Source organism: Mastomys coucha, unplaced genomic scaffold (assembly GCF_008632895.1).
Source record: "Mastomys coucha isolate ucsf_1 unplaced genomic scaffold, UCSF_Mcou_1 pScaffold9, whole genome shotgun sequence".
NCBI lineage: Eukaryota > Metazoa > Chordata > Mammalia > Rodentia > Muridae > Mastomys > Mastomys coucha.
This window is the reverse complement of record NW_022196915.1, coordinates 84,553,912-84,572,394: the sequence shown is the minus strand read 5'-3', so window position 1 is coordinate 84,572,394 and position 18,483 is coordinate 84,553,912. Positions and strand designations below refer to the sequence as shown.

General features: G+C 41.2%; 1 protein-coding gene across 3 annotated transcripts in view; it reads right to left on the bottom strand.

The window, feature by feature from the left end:
* Nucleotides 1-18,483, bottom strand: part of Pibf1 (progesterone immunomodulatory binding factor 1) — a 169,033-nt gene that overhangs the window by 43,849 nt on the left and 106,701 nt on the right. For all 3 annotated transcript variants that reach the window (XR_004116088.1, XR_004116089.1, XM_031361363.1), the window contains exon 14: nt 16,586-16,688. Coding sequence is in view for 1 of the 3 variants with exons in the window: in XM_031361363.1 (XP_031217223.1) it covers nt 16,586-16,688 (103 nt within the window). In the remaining 2 variants the exon portion in view is untranslated. The remainder of the gene's footprint in view (nt 1-16,585; nt 16,689-18,483) is intronic.

Sequence of the window (18,483 nt, the reverse complement as noted above, 5' to 3'; positions counted from 1 at the left end):
AGTGCTGGGATTAAGGATGTGTGCCACCACTGCCTAGCCTGCCTGTGCCCTCGCAGTGCTGGGATTAAAGATGTGTGCCACCACTGCCTAGCCTGCCTGTGTGATTTTTCTTAAATGTAGAAATTTTTTTCTTGTGGAGGTTCTTTTCATAGGAACTCCTGGAAATCAGGCCCTTTGTTATCAGGGACAGATTGTACTGTGTTCTATGAAGTGGACTTACACACATATGATATTAAGCAGAAGTTGATTATAATAACCTCTTGCACATTCTTGGTTACTCTCTCAGATCATGCTGGGAATATGAAATGTCTACCTGATGTTCAACACTAGGCTCAATCACTTTGGAAAATGTTACAAAACAATGAGTCCCATCCTGACCAGGACTAAACTAAAACTCAATAGGGCCCTGGCTCTGAGAAGCAGCTAGAGCCGGAGAATGGGCAGCTATCAGGCTTGTACTCTTTGGGCTGCTTCAATCCACTATTTTTATGAGTAAGCCATCTTAGAACTTGAACTGAGAATCCTCCCCATTAAAGCCAGTTCTCTTTTGTGTATTAACGGCATCATCATCTCCTAGAAGTTTAAGATTTAGTTGTTAGGATATGAGAGAAAGGTCTAACTGTGTGTCTAGTGTGCTGTGCTGGATGCTGGGCTGTAGGCTGGAGAGTCTCAGGATAGGGAGAGTGTAGTAGACAGGCTTGTAGTGGCAAGACAAGAGCTGAGCTTTAGAACAGCAGCTGTTCACCATTGTTTCTGCGTGTTTTCCTGTACTTTAATTTTTTTTTTTTCTTTTTTTGGATTTTCGAGACAGGGTTTCTCTGTATAGCCCTTGCTGTCCTGGAACTCACTCTGTAGACCAGGCTGGCCTAGAACTCAGAAATCTGCCTGCCTCTGCCTCCAAAGTGCTGGGTTTAAAGGCGTGTGCTACCACTGCCCAGCTTCCTGTACTTTAATAATCAAAAGCAAGTATGTGCTAACTGACCATCAGCTATGACTCTGGCTTTGAGATTCTTAAAAAAAAAAAAAAAAAAAAAAAAAAAAGGAGAGAGAGAGAGACAGTCTCTATGTGCAGTCCACTGAATCTTCCATGTTCCAAGTGTTTGGATTGTAAGGATGCACTACAAAGCATAGTCTAGCCCCAATCTCAAAATGTTGGTATGAAGGAGACAATCACAAGAGGAAGATGGCAAAGCATTTGAATTACCAGCATGGAAGAGACAACTGGATTTACTGAAGTATACAAGACCGTAAGCATTCTCCATTCAAAGTGTGGTCCTGCGTAATGTTTATTAGGAGTTATTACAAGCAAGGATTCTTCAGCTTCATTCTCCATCTCCTTGATCACAATCCTTGAGGGCAGGATTAGACACCTGTATCTTAAATTAGAACATTGGATGATCCTTATGATCATTAATGTCTGTCTGTTTATTTCAGAAAGGGTCTCTCAACATAGCCTAGGCTGGCCTGGAACTCACAACTTAGCCATGCCTTAAGGAACCAACTTTATTAATATTTTAGAATTACTGTTGAGGTATGAGAACTGAGCAAAGGGCAGATATGAAAGGACCAACTTTATAAGAGGCAGAAGAAGGTGAAGAAGGCTCAGTAAAGAGATAATTTTCACACAGCAGGATGACCCGAGTTCGATACCCAGAGTCTGCACAGTAAAACAGACTCCTGAGAGCTGTTCTATGATTATCCCACATGCTCAGCACATATACATGCACAAGGATAGTCATAACAGGCACACACACACATCTAAAGCACCATCTCAATTGTAGAGGCAGGGTTACAGTGGCCTCTTTGTAAGACAAAATGAAATGGTTTCTAGATTATCTAGAATGTTACATCTCAGGTAGATCAAATTTGATGGGTACTGAGAACACTAGTGACTAGGAAGTTGTTTAACTATAAGGAAAGGGCATACTGATGGAGGAAGAAAATATATTAATATAACAAATGTATTTAATGGAAGAATAAAAAAGATGCTGAGAAATCCTCTGCTAAAGGGGCGCAGTGAAAATGAGTTCGGGTGATTCAGCTGTGGGATGCTGACACTCCCACAGCGATGAGGAAAGCAAAAGCACCAGGTAGCAGCAGGTGGGACCCAGGCAGCAGTCAACAACATGAATTTGCCATGCTTCTAAACTGCTATAAAAATAACAGCTTTCCTTGAGAAATTTTTAGCACGGTTTCATAAGGCCAAAGACTTCTCTTGCCTTTCTTCTGATAGGTCTTTATAGAATACTTACTAGACTATAAAATAGAGACACTAAGAGACTGGTGGATCCATTTGGTAGGCAGGCAATGAATGGAGAGTGCTAGTGACCATCAGCGCTAAGGTGATCAATAAAGTTCAAGACTCAGCATGGAAAAGCCAGGAGAAGCTTGAGAGAAAAATATAGAGTATTTATGATACTGTGCCTTTAGAGCTCAAACAAAGTACTATTGTAATCAAAGGCCTGGAAGAAGCCTGTGTCCTCTGCAGGAACAGCAAGTGCGCTCTATCTCTATCTCTAGGAAGTGAATGACTTAGAGAGTTTCTCTGTGTAGCCTTGGCTGTCCTGGAACTCTATAGAGCAGGATGGTCTAAAGCTCAGAGATCCTCCTACCTCTGATTCCAGAGTGCTGGGATTAAATCACTCTCTACCACTGCCTGGCTAAGAAATCCTTTTTAAAATGGCTCAACTGTATAGCAATGTCAGATTTGGGTGTGAGATTTGTAGTGTTTTGCAAATGGCTCTTAGTATATTGTCCTAGATTTAGAATAGCTGATATTTTTCAAGAATGAGCCAGAATAAGATTTATTTTTTGGCATTGCTGCTGTCCCTACCTCCCTTCCTGCCGTCCCTTCCTCTCTCCCTCTCTTCCCCCCTCTGTTCTTTCCTTCTATCAAGGAAAGAAGCCAAGCAGTGTTGGAGCACATGGTTTTCCTGTCTCAGCCTCAAGGGCAGGGATGGTATTGCTGTTCTCCTTCCTCCTCCTTCCCTCTCTTCCTTTCAAGACAAGTACCTTACTACATAAGCCAAGCAGTCATTGAGTGCATGGTTTTCCTGTCTCAGCCTCAAGGGCTAAGACAGTAGGCATACACCACACTAACAGCTTGAAGAATTCTTGCTTTAAATGTTTCACAAGGTTTGACACAGACCTGCTACTAAAGTAATAGCAAGTGTTTTGTCCCTATTAATTAATTAATTATTCACTTGGAATATAAGTACATGTGCTGATATTTAGTTTAACTAAACTATTTATTTTAAGGCAGGGTAACCCAGGCTGGCCTCAAACTCAATATGTAGCTGAGGATAATCTTGAACTCCTCATCCTCTTGTTATCACATGTGCTAGGATTATAGGTAGGTGCCACTGTGCCTGGTTTGTGGACTGCAGGGGATCAAAAACAGGGATTGGTTCATGTGAAGCAAGCGACTCTACCAACTGAGTCACGTGTTTAGTTCTGTTTATCATTACTAAAGCAAATGTTACTTTTCATAAAGTTCCACAGCAAAACAGCCTCAAAGCACAAGTGACAGAGTGAAAATCGTTAATGAAATTGGTTCTGCTGTGTCACAGTTCCTGTGAATTTTCTTTGTCTGGACTACCACCTCGCCCCCGAGCTTATTTCACAAATTCTTCAAAACTTGCCATGAGTCATCAACTTAATGAGCACTCATATCTAGTTATTCCTCGTATGATATTCTGAATGCCAGCTCTATGAGAATGAAGCACCACATGCAATATACTCAGAAAAAATTAGCTCCCAAATTCCTTCCCAGGAGAAGAGTGGAAGTTCTATTAATGTTATTAAGATGGTCAGTTAGACTTTCCCTCCGGAAAAGTTGCTTTCCAGATATATTGGGAGAAAGCAGCTGAAGCATTGTCAAAATCACAAGTGATAGAAATTTGCCATGACTGTCTCCCCCAGAAAGTGAGTCACTGCATCCCTGCCCCATCCCCCACTTTATGTTCCTCTCGTCTCTGGCTTTCTTTCTCTCTCTACCATACTTACTTCATCCTTACTTGCTTAGACAGTCTTACCCTTGTAGCTCTCCTGCCTCTATCTTCCTAGTGGCATCCCTAACCTTTCTCTATGCATGTCCTTCACATTGCACTTGCCATCTCTTGCCTGACCTTTCTCTCAATAGATTTTACATTATTACATTTTTCTTTTTAAAGGCAGCATCTCACAGAAGCCCAGGCTGCCCTCAAATCTGCCATGTAGCAAAATATGACTCTCTTGTTTCTACTTCCCAAGTGCTAGGATGATAGACATAAGACACCATGCTTGCCTCTCTACTTATAAAAGACAGGAACTTGTAATGTACTTCAGGTCTCAAATGATTCCCTGTAATTCCCTGAGTAGGCGGGACGGCTGGCATGCCACTTCATTAAGCTTGGCTGTGGTTTTTAGAGAAGTTTTACACTGAACTGAATAGAAAGTTCTCTTTGCATTGATACCTCAACATAGAACTTGGGCTTCATTCTTGTTATAATATTTGGACTTAGACAAATGTATTATGATATATGTCTACAATTAATGTTAACATAGAGACCTTGTTCTCTGCTAAAAATTTCACTGAACATCAGGCTGTGGCGATGGCTGTGTCTACTTGCCATGCAAATATGATATCTGAGTTCAAGTACCCAGAATACATGAAAGCTAGGAACATACCATGCATCTAGAATCCAGTTCTCCGATGGGAAGACAGGAGGTAGAGACTGAAGGTACATGGAAGTCTGACTCTCAGAAGCAGAGTGGATAACAAAGTAGGTAATGTGCCTCAAACAGGGTGAAAGGTGAGGACTCACACCTGAGACTATGCTTTGATATCATAGTACCATGGCATGCACATACCTGCCTACACACACAGATGAGCACACGCAAGTATTCATCATACATCCATAGGCACACTCAGATTTATTATATGCAAAAAAATGGCAACATGATTCCTGAAGTAAATGAACTTAACTGAACCTAACAAAGAAATGGCATAATAATAGAATCATAAACAAACATATCAAAAACAATATTGCGATTGTATTTATGGTCAAGAAAATGAAGTCTGAAAATAGGCCATGGAAATGAGCAAAGGATTCTCAATAAAAGACCCGTAAATGGGGCTGGTGAGATGGCTCAGCGGGGAAGAGCACTGACTGCTCTTCGGAAGGTCATGAGTTCAAATCCCAGCAACCACATGGTGGCTCACAACCACTTGTAATGAGATCTGATGGCTTATTCTGGTGCGTCTGAAGACAGCTACAGTGTATTTACATATAATAAATAAATAAATCTTTAAAAAAAAAACCCGTAAATGGGTAGTGTTTGACATCCTTAGCCATCAGGGAAACACAGACTAAAACTACTTTGAGATTCATACTTACTGCAGGAGGAATGGGATTCTATCTCACCCAGTAAAGATAATTAATGACAGCAAAAGCTGGTGAAGATGTCAAGAAAGAGGAGTACTTACACAGTTGGTAGAAGTATGAACTGATGCAAATGCTATTGAGTTTCCTCAGAGGGGTAAAGCTAGCACTGCTACATGACCCAGGCTACACTCTCTTGGACCCATACCCACAGAAATCCATTATTACAGAAATATTGATACTCCATGGCCTATTCACAAAGACTCAAAAATTTAATCAGCTTAGATGCTCATCAACTTATGAATGGATAATAAATACACAGTACCAATATATAATGGGATTTAATCAAATGTAAAGAAAGAGAAACTGCAAAAATGCATGGAAAGAGAGAATATACTAAGGGCGTAGTCCATCTACAGAAAACCAAATGCCACATGCTTTCTCTCATATGTGGATCATAGCTTTCAAATTTAGAATCACGTGTTTAATTTGGAATGTCTACAGAGACCAAAAAGCTAGAAAATGGCGATGGGGTGGGGGAGGTTTTCAGGAAGAGTGGGATATAGAACACAGGTGACATGAAAGTGGAGAGGAAGGGGCTGGTGAGATGGTTCAGCAGGGAAGAGCACCGACTGCTCTTCGGAAGGTCATGAGTTCAAATCCCAGCAAGCACATGGTGGCTCACAACCACCCGTGATGAGATCTGACACCCTCTTCTGATGTGTCTGAAGACAGCCACAGTACTTATATATAATATAAATAAATAAATCTTAAAAAAAAAAAAAAAAGAAAGTGGAGAGGAAATGCTGGCGTAGCAAGGCTTAACCGAGGATGAGGAAGAGCAATGGAGAGGACAGACTAGGCAGAGGAAGGTTAGTCTAAACTATTAGTCTATTAGCCACTCTGTATAAGTGGATAACACTGATTCAAGAATCCATGAGATAAGATAGTAAATGAAAATCTTAGTACCAGATGTGGGATACTCCTCTATGGTTAAGAAGGCCCAGAGGCCAACAAAACAATACAGGTTATTGCTCTACGTAGTGCTCTGGGATTCCTGCCAGATCTAAAAGGTAATACTCCAGGCTGGAGAGATGGCTCAGTGGTTAAAAGCACTGACTGTGAGTTCAACTCTCACCAACCACATGGTGGCACACAACCATCTGTAATGCTATCAGATGCCCTCTTCTGGTGTATCTGAAGATAGCAACAGTATACCCACATAAAACAAATAAATAAATCTTTAAAAAAAAGAAAAAGAAAAAGAAGGTAATACCCTATTGGTGAATAAACAACACTTTGGTTGCAGGACATGGAAAAACACAAAGTGGAAATGACCTTCCCCTGATGACTAGCTTCCATACTTCTGGAAGGTATTATGTATACATAGCCAGGGAATTGGCTTTCATCAGTGTTCTTACCTGGCTGTAGACCTTGTACGCTATAATAGTGGCTTGTAAGACAAGATTTCCCTGCTAGTACAGTAGTGACGAGACTATTATATGAGGGTACACAACTACATTCTGACTAGATATGAGGCCTACTCCACAGGAGGGAGTTCATGCCTCATGCTGTGGACCTGGTCAAAGGTCCACGGCTGGTGTCTTAGTTAGGGTTAGTACTGCTGTGATGAAACATCATGACCAAAAAGGGGAGGAAAAAGTTTATTTCCCTCACAGTTCTATAAAACAGTTCATTATCAAAAGTAGTATGGGCAGGAACTCACACAGGGTGGAAACCTGAAGGCGGGAGCTGATGCGGAGGCCATGGAGGAGTGCTGCTTATTGGCTTGCTCCGCCTGCTTTCTTATAGAGCGCAGGACCACCAGCTCAGGGGTGGCCCCATCTACAGTGCACTGGCCCTCCCTCATCCATCACTAATTAGGAAAGTGTCTTCCAGGAGTGTGCACAGATCTTATGGGGGCTTTGTTAGCTGAGGCTTCCTACTCTGATGGCTCTAACTTGTGTTACGTTGACACAAAACTAGCCAGCCCAGTTGGGGAGGTCACAGGCCTTGCTCTGCTAAGTGGATAGCTGTCAAGCTTTCTCTTAGGTGACTGCTGGTATAGACACAGACTAGAGCTGTTCTAAGACATGGTCAGAAGAGCTTTATGAAGTGAACAGAGGTTGTTAATGCAGACGCATGGATAGTCAAGGTGCTGAGACCTCTGAGTGACTTTTTTTTTAATTAAAAAGATTCTTCTCTCACACAGTACATCCTGACTACAGTTTTTTCTTCCTCCACTCCTCCCAGCTCCCCTCTCCTAGATCTACTCCTCTTCCATTTCCCTTCAGAAAGGAGTAACTGAGTGCTCAAGCAGTAAGCCGTGTATCACCTGCCCCAAGGCTCAGGGACATTAAGGCAAACGGAGCAGAGGAATGAGAGAGTGAGAGGAGGTAGAGGAGGGCTGTGGGCTGTGTTTTGGGCATGCTGTGACTATTGTACTCATGAAGTCACAGCAGACCCTGCACAGGGCTGGGCACAATAACATTTAGTCATGGATGGAGGGGGCTCAGGAAACCTGTGCCTTCTCAAGGAGCAATTGGGAACCAATGGCTAATGTGAGAGGGAGTGTTATGGTCTACAGTCACAGGCACTGGTAAGTTACCTACATCCTAGGGGAGAGACAGCTGCTCATCCACTCTCATGGGGGCAGCTGTGGGTACACTCAGTGCAACATGGTTACTCTCTCTCTTTCAACACACACACACACACACACACACACACACACACACACACACACTCGGAAGTGTAAAGCTTTTAGTGAAGTGCCCACAGGGATGGAAGGAATGTGATTCTGTAAATAGCATAGTAAACATGACTTTTAGACATGTATAAAATGCTTAACAGTCAAAGCTGCACCTGATGAACAAAACCCAGTGACAGCATTCACTCAAGATAACCAGACACAGTCCTAGAATCCTATGATACTCACTGGACAGTATATAAGCAAAGACCAACCTGGAGAGAGACACCACCTTGATTTGCCTGGCTGGGGAGTTTCCCCTTGGATCTTGACCCAGGAATCAGAAGCTTTTGTTAGAGAGTGGATCTAACCTTTAGCTAAGATATGTCACACAGGTGATCAGCCTTGGGGAGATAGGCTTAAGACCAAAGTTAGGAATTTAAAGTGTGAACCTTGTGTGATGACCCTCAGCATAATAAAATATAACTTTTGTTATACTAACTATATGTATCTACCTTCTTGCTTATGACAGATTTGAATAAATTATACAGATGTATGGAACTGTCAAAAAGTGAGAAGTTATATTTTTAAAAAACCCTTAAAAATCAAAGTAAAGTGAAAAAAATTGTCCCTTTCACTCCCCTGAAAGGGTTTGTTTGAGAATTTCAATTAGGGAATTAAAAGCTCCATAAAGGGACAAACTGGAATTCCAGAACTATAAGCTAATATTTGAGATGAAAGAGATGTAGGTGAAATTAATGGCAGTTTATATGCTGGTGAAGAAACATTAGGACATGATACCACAAGAGAAATGACACAAAATCAGCTGAGTGGTGGCGGCACATGCCTTTTATTCTAGCACTTGGGAGGCTGAGGCAAGTGACTCAGGATGTCTGAGTTCGAGGCCTGCTTGGTCTACAGAGCAAGTTACAGGACAGTCAAGGCTACACAGAGAAGCCTCTCCTTAAAAAAAAAAAAAAGGAGAGGGGCTGGTGAGATGGCTCAGCAGGTAAGAGCACTGACTGCTCTTCTGAAGGTCCTGAGTTCAAATCCCAGCAACCACATGGTGGCTCACAACCACCCGTAATGAGATTGGATGCCCTCTTCTGGCACATCTGAAGACAGCTAAAGTGAATTATGCCAGAGCGAGTGGGGCCAGAGCAGGAACACACATGATGGCTCACGGCCATCTGTACAGCTATAGTGTACTCATATACATAAAATAAATAAAATAAATCTTTAAAATTCTTTCAAAAAAAAAAAAAAAAGGAGAGAAACAGAGATGTGGGAGTCCGGGGGAGGGGGAGAAATTACATAAAATCAAAAGCAGAACATAGACTGAAAATATACAGTACGCTATTAGCTCTACTCCAGACAACTTTCAGCAAGCATAGATGTCGCCTTGGAGTTACCAAAAGAAACAGAGGACAGTGGGAAATAAAAAGGCAAAGTTACTGAACTCACATGGAAAAAAAGTCCAACAAAACTCAAGCATAGCAATAAATAAATCATGGGAGGCCCACCACCATCAAATTGTCTCAGTCAATTTGGAAAGGACAATCTGCAAAGCAGCTGAAGAGACACATCCTAGTGAGAGTCAGAGGTCAAGAGTCAGAGGTCAAGAGAGACACATCCTAGTGAGAGTCAGAGGTCAAGAGTCAGAGGTCAAGAGACACATTCTAGTGAGAGTCAGAAGTCAAGAGACACATCCTAGTGAGAGACAGAGGTCAAGAGACACATCCTAGTGAGAGACAGAGGTCCAGAGAACACATCCTAGTGAGAGACAGAGGTCAAGAGACACATCCTAGTGAGAGACAGAGGTCCAGAGACATATCCTAGTGAGAGACAGAGGTCCAGAGACACATCCTAGTGAGAGACAACAGTGAAGGGAACACTTTCTATTGAGAGACAACAGTCAGGAGAAAACATTCTAGGGAGGGACAAAGATCAGGAGAACATGTTCTAGGGAGAGACTGCTTTAGTTAGGGTTTCCATTGCTGTGAAGAGACACCAAGACCAAGGCAACTCTTATAAAGGACAGCATTTAAGTGAGGTTGGCTTACAGATTCTGAGGTTCAGTCCATTATTATCAAGTGGGAGCATGGCAGAGTCCAGGCAGGTGTGGTGCAGGCGGAGCTGAGAGTTTTATATCTTGTTCAGAAAGTAAACTGAAGATTGGCTTGCAGGCAACTAGAAGAGGGGTCTCAAAGCCCCACCCCGACCCCAGTGACACACTTCTTCTAACAAGGTCACACCTCCTAATAGTGCTACTCACTCACTCACTCCCTGGGCCAATTATATCAAAACCACCACACAGACAAAGGTCATGAAAACATATTTTAGTGAGGCACAAAGGTCAGGAGAACAGCATTTTGGTAAAAATATTGTTAACTAACTAAAAAGTAAAAAACATCTTTCAAATCCTAAAAATTAGGCAAGGATGAGACACAGAAGGAAGTCAGCCTCACACTCCCCTCTCCCTCTCCCCTACCTCCCTTCTGTCTTTCCCAGATAGGAACTGAACGTGGGGACTTGCTAATGTTAGGAACATGCTCTGTCTCTGAAATGTATTCCCAGTCATCTTTTTAATTCTTTGAATGTTTTAGACAAAGATTTACTAAGTTGCTGAGGCTGGCCTTATACTATTTTTATAACCCAAATAGGTCTTTAACTTAAAATTCTTTCCTGAGTAATAAAACTATAGGCCTGAACTGCCAGGCCCAACTAACTAACTTCAAATTTTACCTGGGCAAAAAGTGTTTCCAGAAACAAAACTGAGCCCAGCAATCCCATGTCTACTTGACTGAAAATGTGATTCAAACATTTAATTCATTATTCCTAAAGCATTATTCACAAATTCAGAAAGGTAGAAGAGCCTGAATGTTTACCATAGAATGAATGAACAATCTATGGTAAATATACGAATACATGGAACAGAATATTATTTATTAGTAAAATGTCACAAATTATAAGGTATATGCTACAATGTAGATGAATCTAGAAAACAGTAAATAAAAGAAGCTAGATACCAATGGTCAGAACCTGGATGATTCCATTTATCCAACTATGCTGAGTAGGTAAACGCAAAGAAAACCCAATAGGTCTGTCTGTTTAGACAGACCAATGTCAGAGGCTGGGTGGAGGGTTGTGAGTGATTGCTTAGTGGGTATAGACTTTACTATGTAGTAATAAAGATGTCTTAGAACTAGTTAGACGTGATTGCACCATATTCTGAATAAATGTAAGATGGTTTACTTTACAATGATTAATTTTATGACATGTGAGTTTCACCTTGGAATTAAAAACCAATGATGAATCATAAAACATAAAAACAATAAATTAGACTTTATCAAAAATTTAAAAAGTTCATAATCAAGGAACAGTCACAAGAGGATGCAAGATAACACAAAACCTGGGAGAATGTATTTGCAATCACTTATGTGCTTAAGGTCTACAATCCAGAATATACAGAGAACTCCTGCTAATCAATAATATCAAGCCAAAAGATACAACTAAAAATCAGGGGGAATGAGTTGAAAACATATTCCTGTGGTTGAGAGGCCCTCAATAATTCATATTTCAATTAAGTTGTCACTGTGACTGTATTAAGATAGGTGGTATCTGGGTTAGGGATGTAGCTCTTGGAACTTTATACTGGGTTCCATCCTTAGCATAGTAGCAAATATGTGAATAACAACAACGTAAACACTAAAAGGTGAAATTTAAAAGGTGTTGAGACCTCCAAGACAGAGAGCCTTGTAGAGGAATTTTAATCCAGCAACATGACTGCTCTGGCAAGGGACCACATCCAAAGACCTTCTAGGTTTGTGCAATCCAGGTGGAATCATACACCTTTAATCTCCCTGGCTGGAATTTGGACACACCCTTAGAAAACACCTTTAATCCAATGAAGGTAAAATTGATTTGTAGAAGAAAGCAGACATGTTTGAAAGTGTCTACTTGAGAGGCAGGAAAAATGATGAATCAGAGAAAGATTGACAGAATGAGTCAGAGATAGCAGATGCCCAACTCACAAAGAACAGACAGGAAAGAGAGGTGACTTAAGAGAGCAGTACAAAGAGAGGTGGGGATAGAAAGAAGAGACAGTTTTACTGTGACAGTTTTACAGAGACAGGGTTGCAAGTGAAGACAGAACAAGCCAGAGAATGAGAAGGAGCCAGAAGATTAGAACAATTGCCAGAGTTAGTTTGAGGCCAAGCAGAGCAATTCAATGAAAAGCAGAGAGAAGTCAGTTTTAATCAGTCAGCTTGGAAAGGATCTTGGGCCAGAATAGCTGAGTTAACTAGCAAGGCAGAGGTCAGAAAGAACTAGAAAGGGTGAGCTTATTCAGCAACAAGTCTAACAATTACATCTGGCCAGCCTTCATGAACATACGGCAGTCCTTATCATAGGAGTTGCAGAGGTGCTACCACATAGCAACAAGATCCACATCTTGTTATCCAGAAACTACACAACCTTTCCATGTTTATATCTGGTGTCTTCCACTTGCTATAATGCCTTCAAGATTCACTGGCATTGCAATCATCCGACATACCAGCCATGTCAAGGTTTTCTGCTGTTTCCATATATATCATTTATTAGTGTGGTCTACAGGCTGTGTTCTGAGTAGTCAATGATTAAATGATCTTCAACAAGTGCTACAATGGATGAGTTTCAATGTGAAAATTTGTGAATTTCAATCTATGCTTTTCTTTCTTTCTTTTGGTTTTTTGAGACAGGGTTTTTCTGTATAGCTCTGGCTGTCCTGGAACTCACTCTGTAGACCAGGCTGGCCTCGAACTCAGAAATCTGCCTGCCTCTGCCTCCCAAGTGCTGGGATTAAAGGCATGTGCCACCACTGCCCGGCTCAATCTATGCTTTTCATTTCATGTTAAAAAAATAATCATAAATGGATCACAGACCTAAAATTATCATCCTGTAGACAAAAAGGTTAAGACCTTTAACCTTTTAAAGGTCTTAACCTTTTTGTCTACAGAAAGACTTTGTGACACCAGGGTAGGCAATAATATTATATGTGACCATTAATTAATTAATTAATTGTACATCCTAACTGGAGCTTATCCTCTCCCCCTCTCCAGCCAGTCCCTCTCCCCAGCCCATCTCTTCCTCTGTTTACCTTCATAAGGTCTCTTATGGATATCAACTGGCCAAGGAACATCAAGTTGCAGCAAGAATAGGTACTTCTTTTCTATTAAGGCTAGAGAAAGGAATGCAGTGGGAGGAAAGGATCCCAAAGGCAGGCAACAGAGTCAGAGACAACTCCTGCTCCTAGTGTAAGGAATCCCACAAGACCTAGCTATACAATTGGAATATATGTGCAGAAGGCCTAGGTCAGACCCATGTAGGCTCCCTGCTTGTGGGTTCAGTCTCTGTGAGCCCCTATGTATGACCTCAGGTGAGTTGATTCTATGAGTTTTCTTGTGGTGTTCTTGACTCCTCTGACTCCTATGAAATTGTTTTTTTTGAGACAATTTGTGATGGCTAATTATGGTTGTCAACTTGATACACCTGGGAATAGTGAGCCCCGCCCGAGGAACTGCCTCCATCAAATTGGATTTGATAGAAAACTGACAAAGGAGGGTCCAGCCTACTGTGGGAGGTTTCTTCTTCTTCTTCTTTTTTTTTTTTTTTTTCCGAGACAGGGTTTCTCTGTGTAGCCCTGGCCATCCCGGAACTTATTCTGTAGAACAGGCTGTCCTCGAACTCAGAAATCTGCCTGTCTCAGCCTCCCAAGTGCTGGGATTAAAGGTAATCACCACCACTGCCTGGCAACCGTTGATGTCTTCAGACACACCAGAAGAGGGCATCAGATCCCATTACAGATGGTTGTGAGCCACCATGTGGTTGCTGGGATTTGAACTCAGGACCTCTGCAAGAGCAGTCAGTGCTCTTAACCACTGAGTTATCTCTCCAGTCTGGGAGGTTCCTTCTGTGGGCAGCTGGGCTTGGGTTGGATGAGAAAAGCAACTGACCACAAGCCTGGGAGCAAACCATTGAGCAGCGCTCCTCTGTGGCCTCTGCTCCAGCTTCTGTCTCCAGGTTCTGTTTGATTTTCCTCAATGAAAGACTATAACCTGTAAGCCAATGAGCCCTGCCTCGCCTCACGTAGCTTTCTTCACCATGGTGTTCATTACCCCAACAGGAATGAAACTACAACAGGAGCCCTGGCACTTGGTATATAAGTTATGCTGGCCTCAAACTCACAGCAATGCTCCTGCCTCAGCCTCCCAAGGTCTGCAGTTTCTTTCCTTTCTTGGTTGATTTTTTTTTTTTTTTGAGATGGGTTTCTTTTAGTGCCCCCTAGGATCTCCATGGATTCCTAATGACAATCTTTCTCCCTTTGCCTACTGAGTGCTGGGGTTATATGTGAGTCATAGTACTTGGTTTCCTTTGATTATTTTATTCCTGTATGCACCTAGGACTATGCTAGAACTGACTTGTAGCAACAGTAAATTTGTAGAATTTTGTGAGGTCATTGTTAAATACAATCAAAATTTGCATAAATATATACAAAGGTCAATTCTATTAAAGACAAAGGAATACATAGTCAAATGTTACTTTACGTTTCCTCTATGTGAGTTCACAGATGTGTACTAAACCTAGACAGTCTAATCTCATAGCAGTGTTTCTGAAAACCTTTCTTCATAAGGCTTGGTGGTCCTAAAGGCCGAGTATGGTTGGTCCTGTGCCACAGAGAGGTGAATAAGCGCAGGCAACAGAGCCCCTCCGCTGCACCTGTTACCATCATTGTTGCCACCTGCCTACATTCCATTGTATCTACTTTAATCTCTGATGTTTCTCACTCTCATTTCAAAGTTTAGTGTAGAGACCCTCTTACCATTAAAGGTGCTTTATCAGTAGATACTACCAAGTCAAAGGAACAGGCTCTTAAAAAACCAAAGAAGCCAAGCATGACTTGATGCACATAGCACTCAGAGACTATGGCACATGCCCAAAACCTGCATAGGGCCAGCCAGTGCCAACATTGAGTGGGCAGGGTGAACATGTGCTCTGTTCTTGCTAGGTTTCTGTCAGTTTGACAAAAGCCTTTAGAACTTTTTTTTTAAGGATTTATTTATTTGTTTTGTGTATGTGAGTACAATGTACAAGGTCATTCTCTTCACATACTCCAGAGGATGGCATCAGATCCCATTACAGATGGTTGTGAGCCACCATGTGGCTGGGAATTGAACTCAGGACCTCTGGAAAGGCAGTCAGTGCTTTTAAGTGGTGAGCCATCTCTCCAGCCCTCCCAAGAACATTTTCTTAATTAGTGACTAATGTGAGAGGGCCCAGCCCATTGTGGTGAGGCCTCTGGGCTGGTGTTTCTGGGTTCTATTAGGAAGCAGATTGAGAAAGCCATGAGTAATAGCACTCCTCCATGATGCCTGCATTTGTTCCTGCTTCCAGGTTCCTGTTCTGAATTCCTGTCCTAACTTCCTTTGATGATGAACAGCCATATGGAAGTGTAAGGCAAATTTTCCTTCCCAAGTTGTTTTTGATAGTGGTGTTACTTTATAGCAACATTAATACCAGCTAAAACAGGCTTCCGGCCCTAAACAAGAAACTACCTGCAACTGATACAACTCACAAAAAAGAAAACAGATTCTCTCTTAATGGAATCTCACGGGCTATACCAACCACACTCAGTGCAGCCTGTGCCAGGAGTAGTTGGCCAACACAAAGCACACTAACTCAAGGGTATTTTTATGGACTGTTTGTTTCATTTTGATTTGTTTTGTTTTGATTGTTTTTAATTTGATTTGTTTTTGTCTCTCTCTCTCTCTCTCTTTTTTTTTTCTTTTTTTTTGAGACAGACAGAAAACAAAGTTGGGTGAGTAGGGAAATCTGGGAGGAATCTGGGAGGGAAAAACATGATCAAAATATAGTATGTGAAAAACTTTTTTTCAATAAAAAAATAATAAAAAATTAAAAGGCTTAGTTCTTTTTAATTAAACAGAAACTTTAAAAAAAACTCAAATGGGCTGTGAGATGGCTCAGCGGGTAAGAGCACCAACTGCTCTTCCAAAGGTCGTGAGTTCAAATCCCAGCAACCATATGGTAGCTCATAACCTAATGATATCCGATGCCCTCTTCTGGTGTGTCTGAAGACAGCTGCAGTGTACTTATATATAATAATAAATAAATCTTTAAAAAAAAACCCTCAAATATTTAAAAATCAGCTTTTAGTGAGAAACATGTCAATAAAATCTGCCAAACTTGTTTTGCCAGTGGATATTCTCTGAGGCTGAGGCTCTGGACGGGCTTCATTTACACTTCCTCGTCCTGGGCATTCGGTCTCCCTTCTGTTCTGCTTTGCCGTACACACTAAGTTGTTTAGGAGTCTCAACATTCAGTGAAGTTTACAACTTTGAAATCATTTTGCAACCAGCTTATTTTTAGACTGCTCAGCAAATAACTCAGCGGGTGTTAATACGGCACGCAAAGGAGAACCCCATGTTCCTGGGCTTTCTGCTCCAGTCACTCACCTCTTATGAAAGCTCCAGTCACTCACCTCTTGTGAAAGCTGTCTTACTTGGTTCTTTTGATGTTCCAGATCTTTTAAAATTAATGAATTTTGTTTTTCTAACTGAAGAACTCTTCTTGCCAAGTGGACACTAGGTAAATAAAATGAAAAGCATTTATGCACACCAAAGTAGGATGCTTCCTAAACACGCGGACTTGTTCTTTCTTAACAACACATAGTAACAGAGAACAATGACAAAAAACACGGGAGAGGAATACTTTACCAACGCTGACCTCTGAAAGTAATAATTCTGACATTTTGACCTCGATTATTGTGACTGTGGTTTTTAGCCCTTCCCATCTAGGTAGAATTATATTATATTACTAGCTTAACAGGAAACATAGCCTTACAGCTTTCTCGTTTTAATAAAAGTTTCCAAATTACAAATTACTTGAAATTATTACCTGAAATTACTTGAATATTATGTGCAAAAGCTTACATTTTAGAAAGTGTTTATACCAGCCAATATTATTAATTTTATAATACAAACCATAATCCAACAGGTTTCCTATTCCAAGTGGAGGTGGAAGAGGGGTGTAACGTGAAGAATGACCGTAGTGCAGTCACAGTCTGTACTAAAGGAGCCCGCTTCCTTCCCATGTTTATGACCCCATCCCCTGACAGGGTCTTAAATCTGTATCCTAGGCTGGCCACAACTCCTGCTCCCTGTAGTTTAGCCCAAGTGTTAGGATACAGGCACATACCCACAGCCCACTGTGCTCCGCACTCCATCACAGCCTTTGATTTGTTTGTTTGGTTTTGGTTTTTTAAGACAGGGTTTCTCTGTGTAGCCCTTGCTGTCAGCTTAAACAATTCCAAGGACTCAGAGGAAACACAATTTTTGAAAGAAGTACTGGTAATGCTGAGAAATCATGTTGTTCTCTAGATGTACACCATAGTTTCATGTTCTAAATTAACCTATCAATTTAACCTATGAATGGAGGATTCACAGAATCCAAATGAATACAACTTTTCACAATGTTGAGTTTTTTTTAATTTTTACCAAATAACCCTACAGAACAAAACAAGCTCTATTGTATTCATATTTCCCAGCCAAAGACAAAGGAATTCATGTAAGACTCTGCTAAATATCATCTAACACATTTATGTGTAAGGACTGCTCATCCAAAGTAAAACCTACAAGTTTTTGTAAACATTTATAGAGTGATCTCAACAGTGTGTCTATATCTAATATCCTTTGGCCTCGCATGGTATTTGCCAATCAGTTGACATTACAGATAAAAACAAAGTAGTCTTCATTTTTGACAACAATTTTTTAAAAAATTATGTACTAGAATATATAATAATATACAACTAGCACAATAAATACCAACTTAAAGTGTAGAGTTATGCAGCTCTCAGTACAGCAGAACTTGAGAGCATTTCTACTACCCCACGAACAGTCATCCTTTGTCTCTTCCACTCTTTATTAAATGCCTCTTAAGCCTCCACTCCATGTTAGGGAGCCTCTAAACAACTCTCTTCTTATGCATTTTAAAGGAATTTAGAGTTTACATTTTATTAATTTTTTTACTCTAAAAACCTCTCCCTTTCGGGGGTGGAGGGCTTAGGGGTAGGGATCAGGTTTTCTTTGTTAGTTAAAATAACAAATGTAGTTTTGGGTTTCTCTTTGTTGCCCCCTAGCTGTCTTGGAACTCTCTTTGTTCACCAGCCTGGCCTTGAACCCAGAGATCCACTGACCTCTGCCTCCTGAGTGCTAGGGACTAAAGGTGTGCACAATCACAATTGGCTTTAGTCACAGATCTTAATGTTGCTTTTGGATTAAATCTGTTGGTTTAGTCGGGCGGTGGTGGTGGCGCACGCCTTTGATCCCAGCACTTGGGAGGCAGAGACAGGCGGATTTCTGAGTTTGAGGCCAGCCTGGT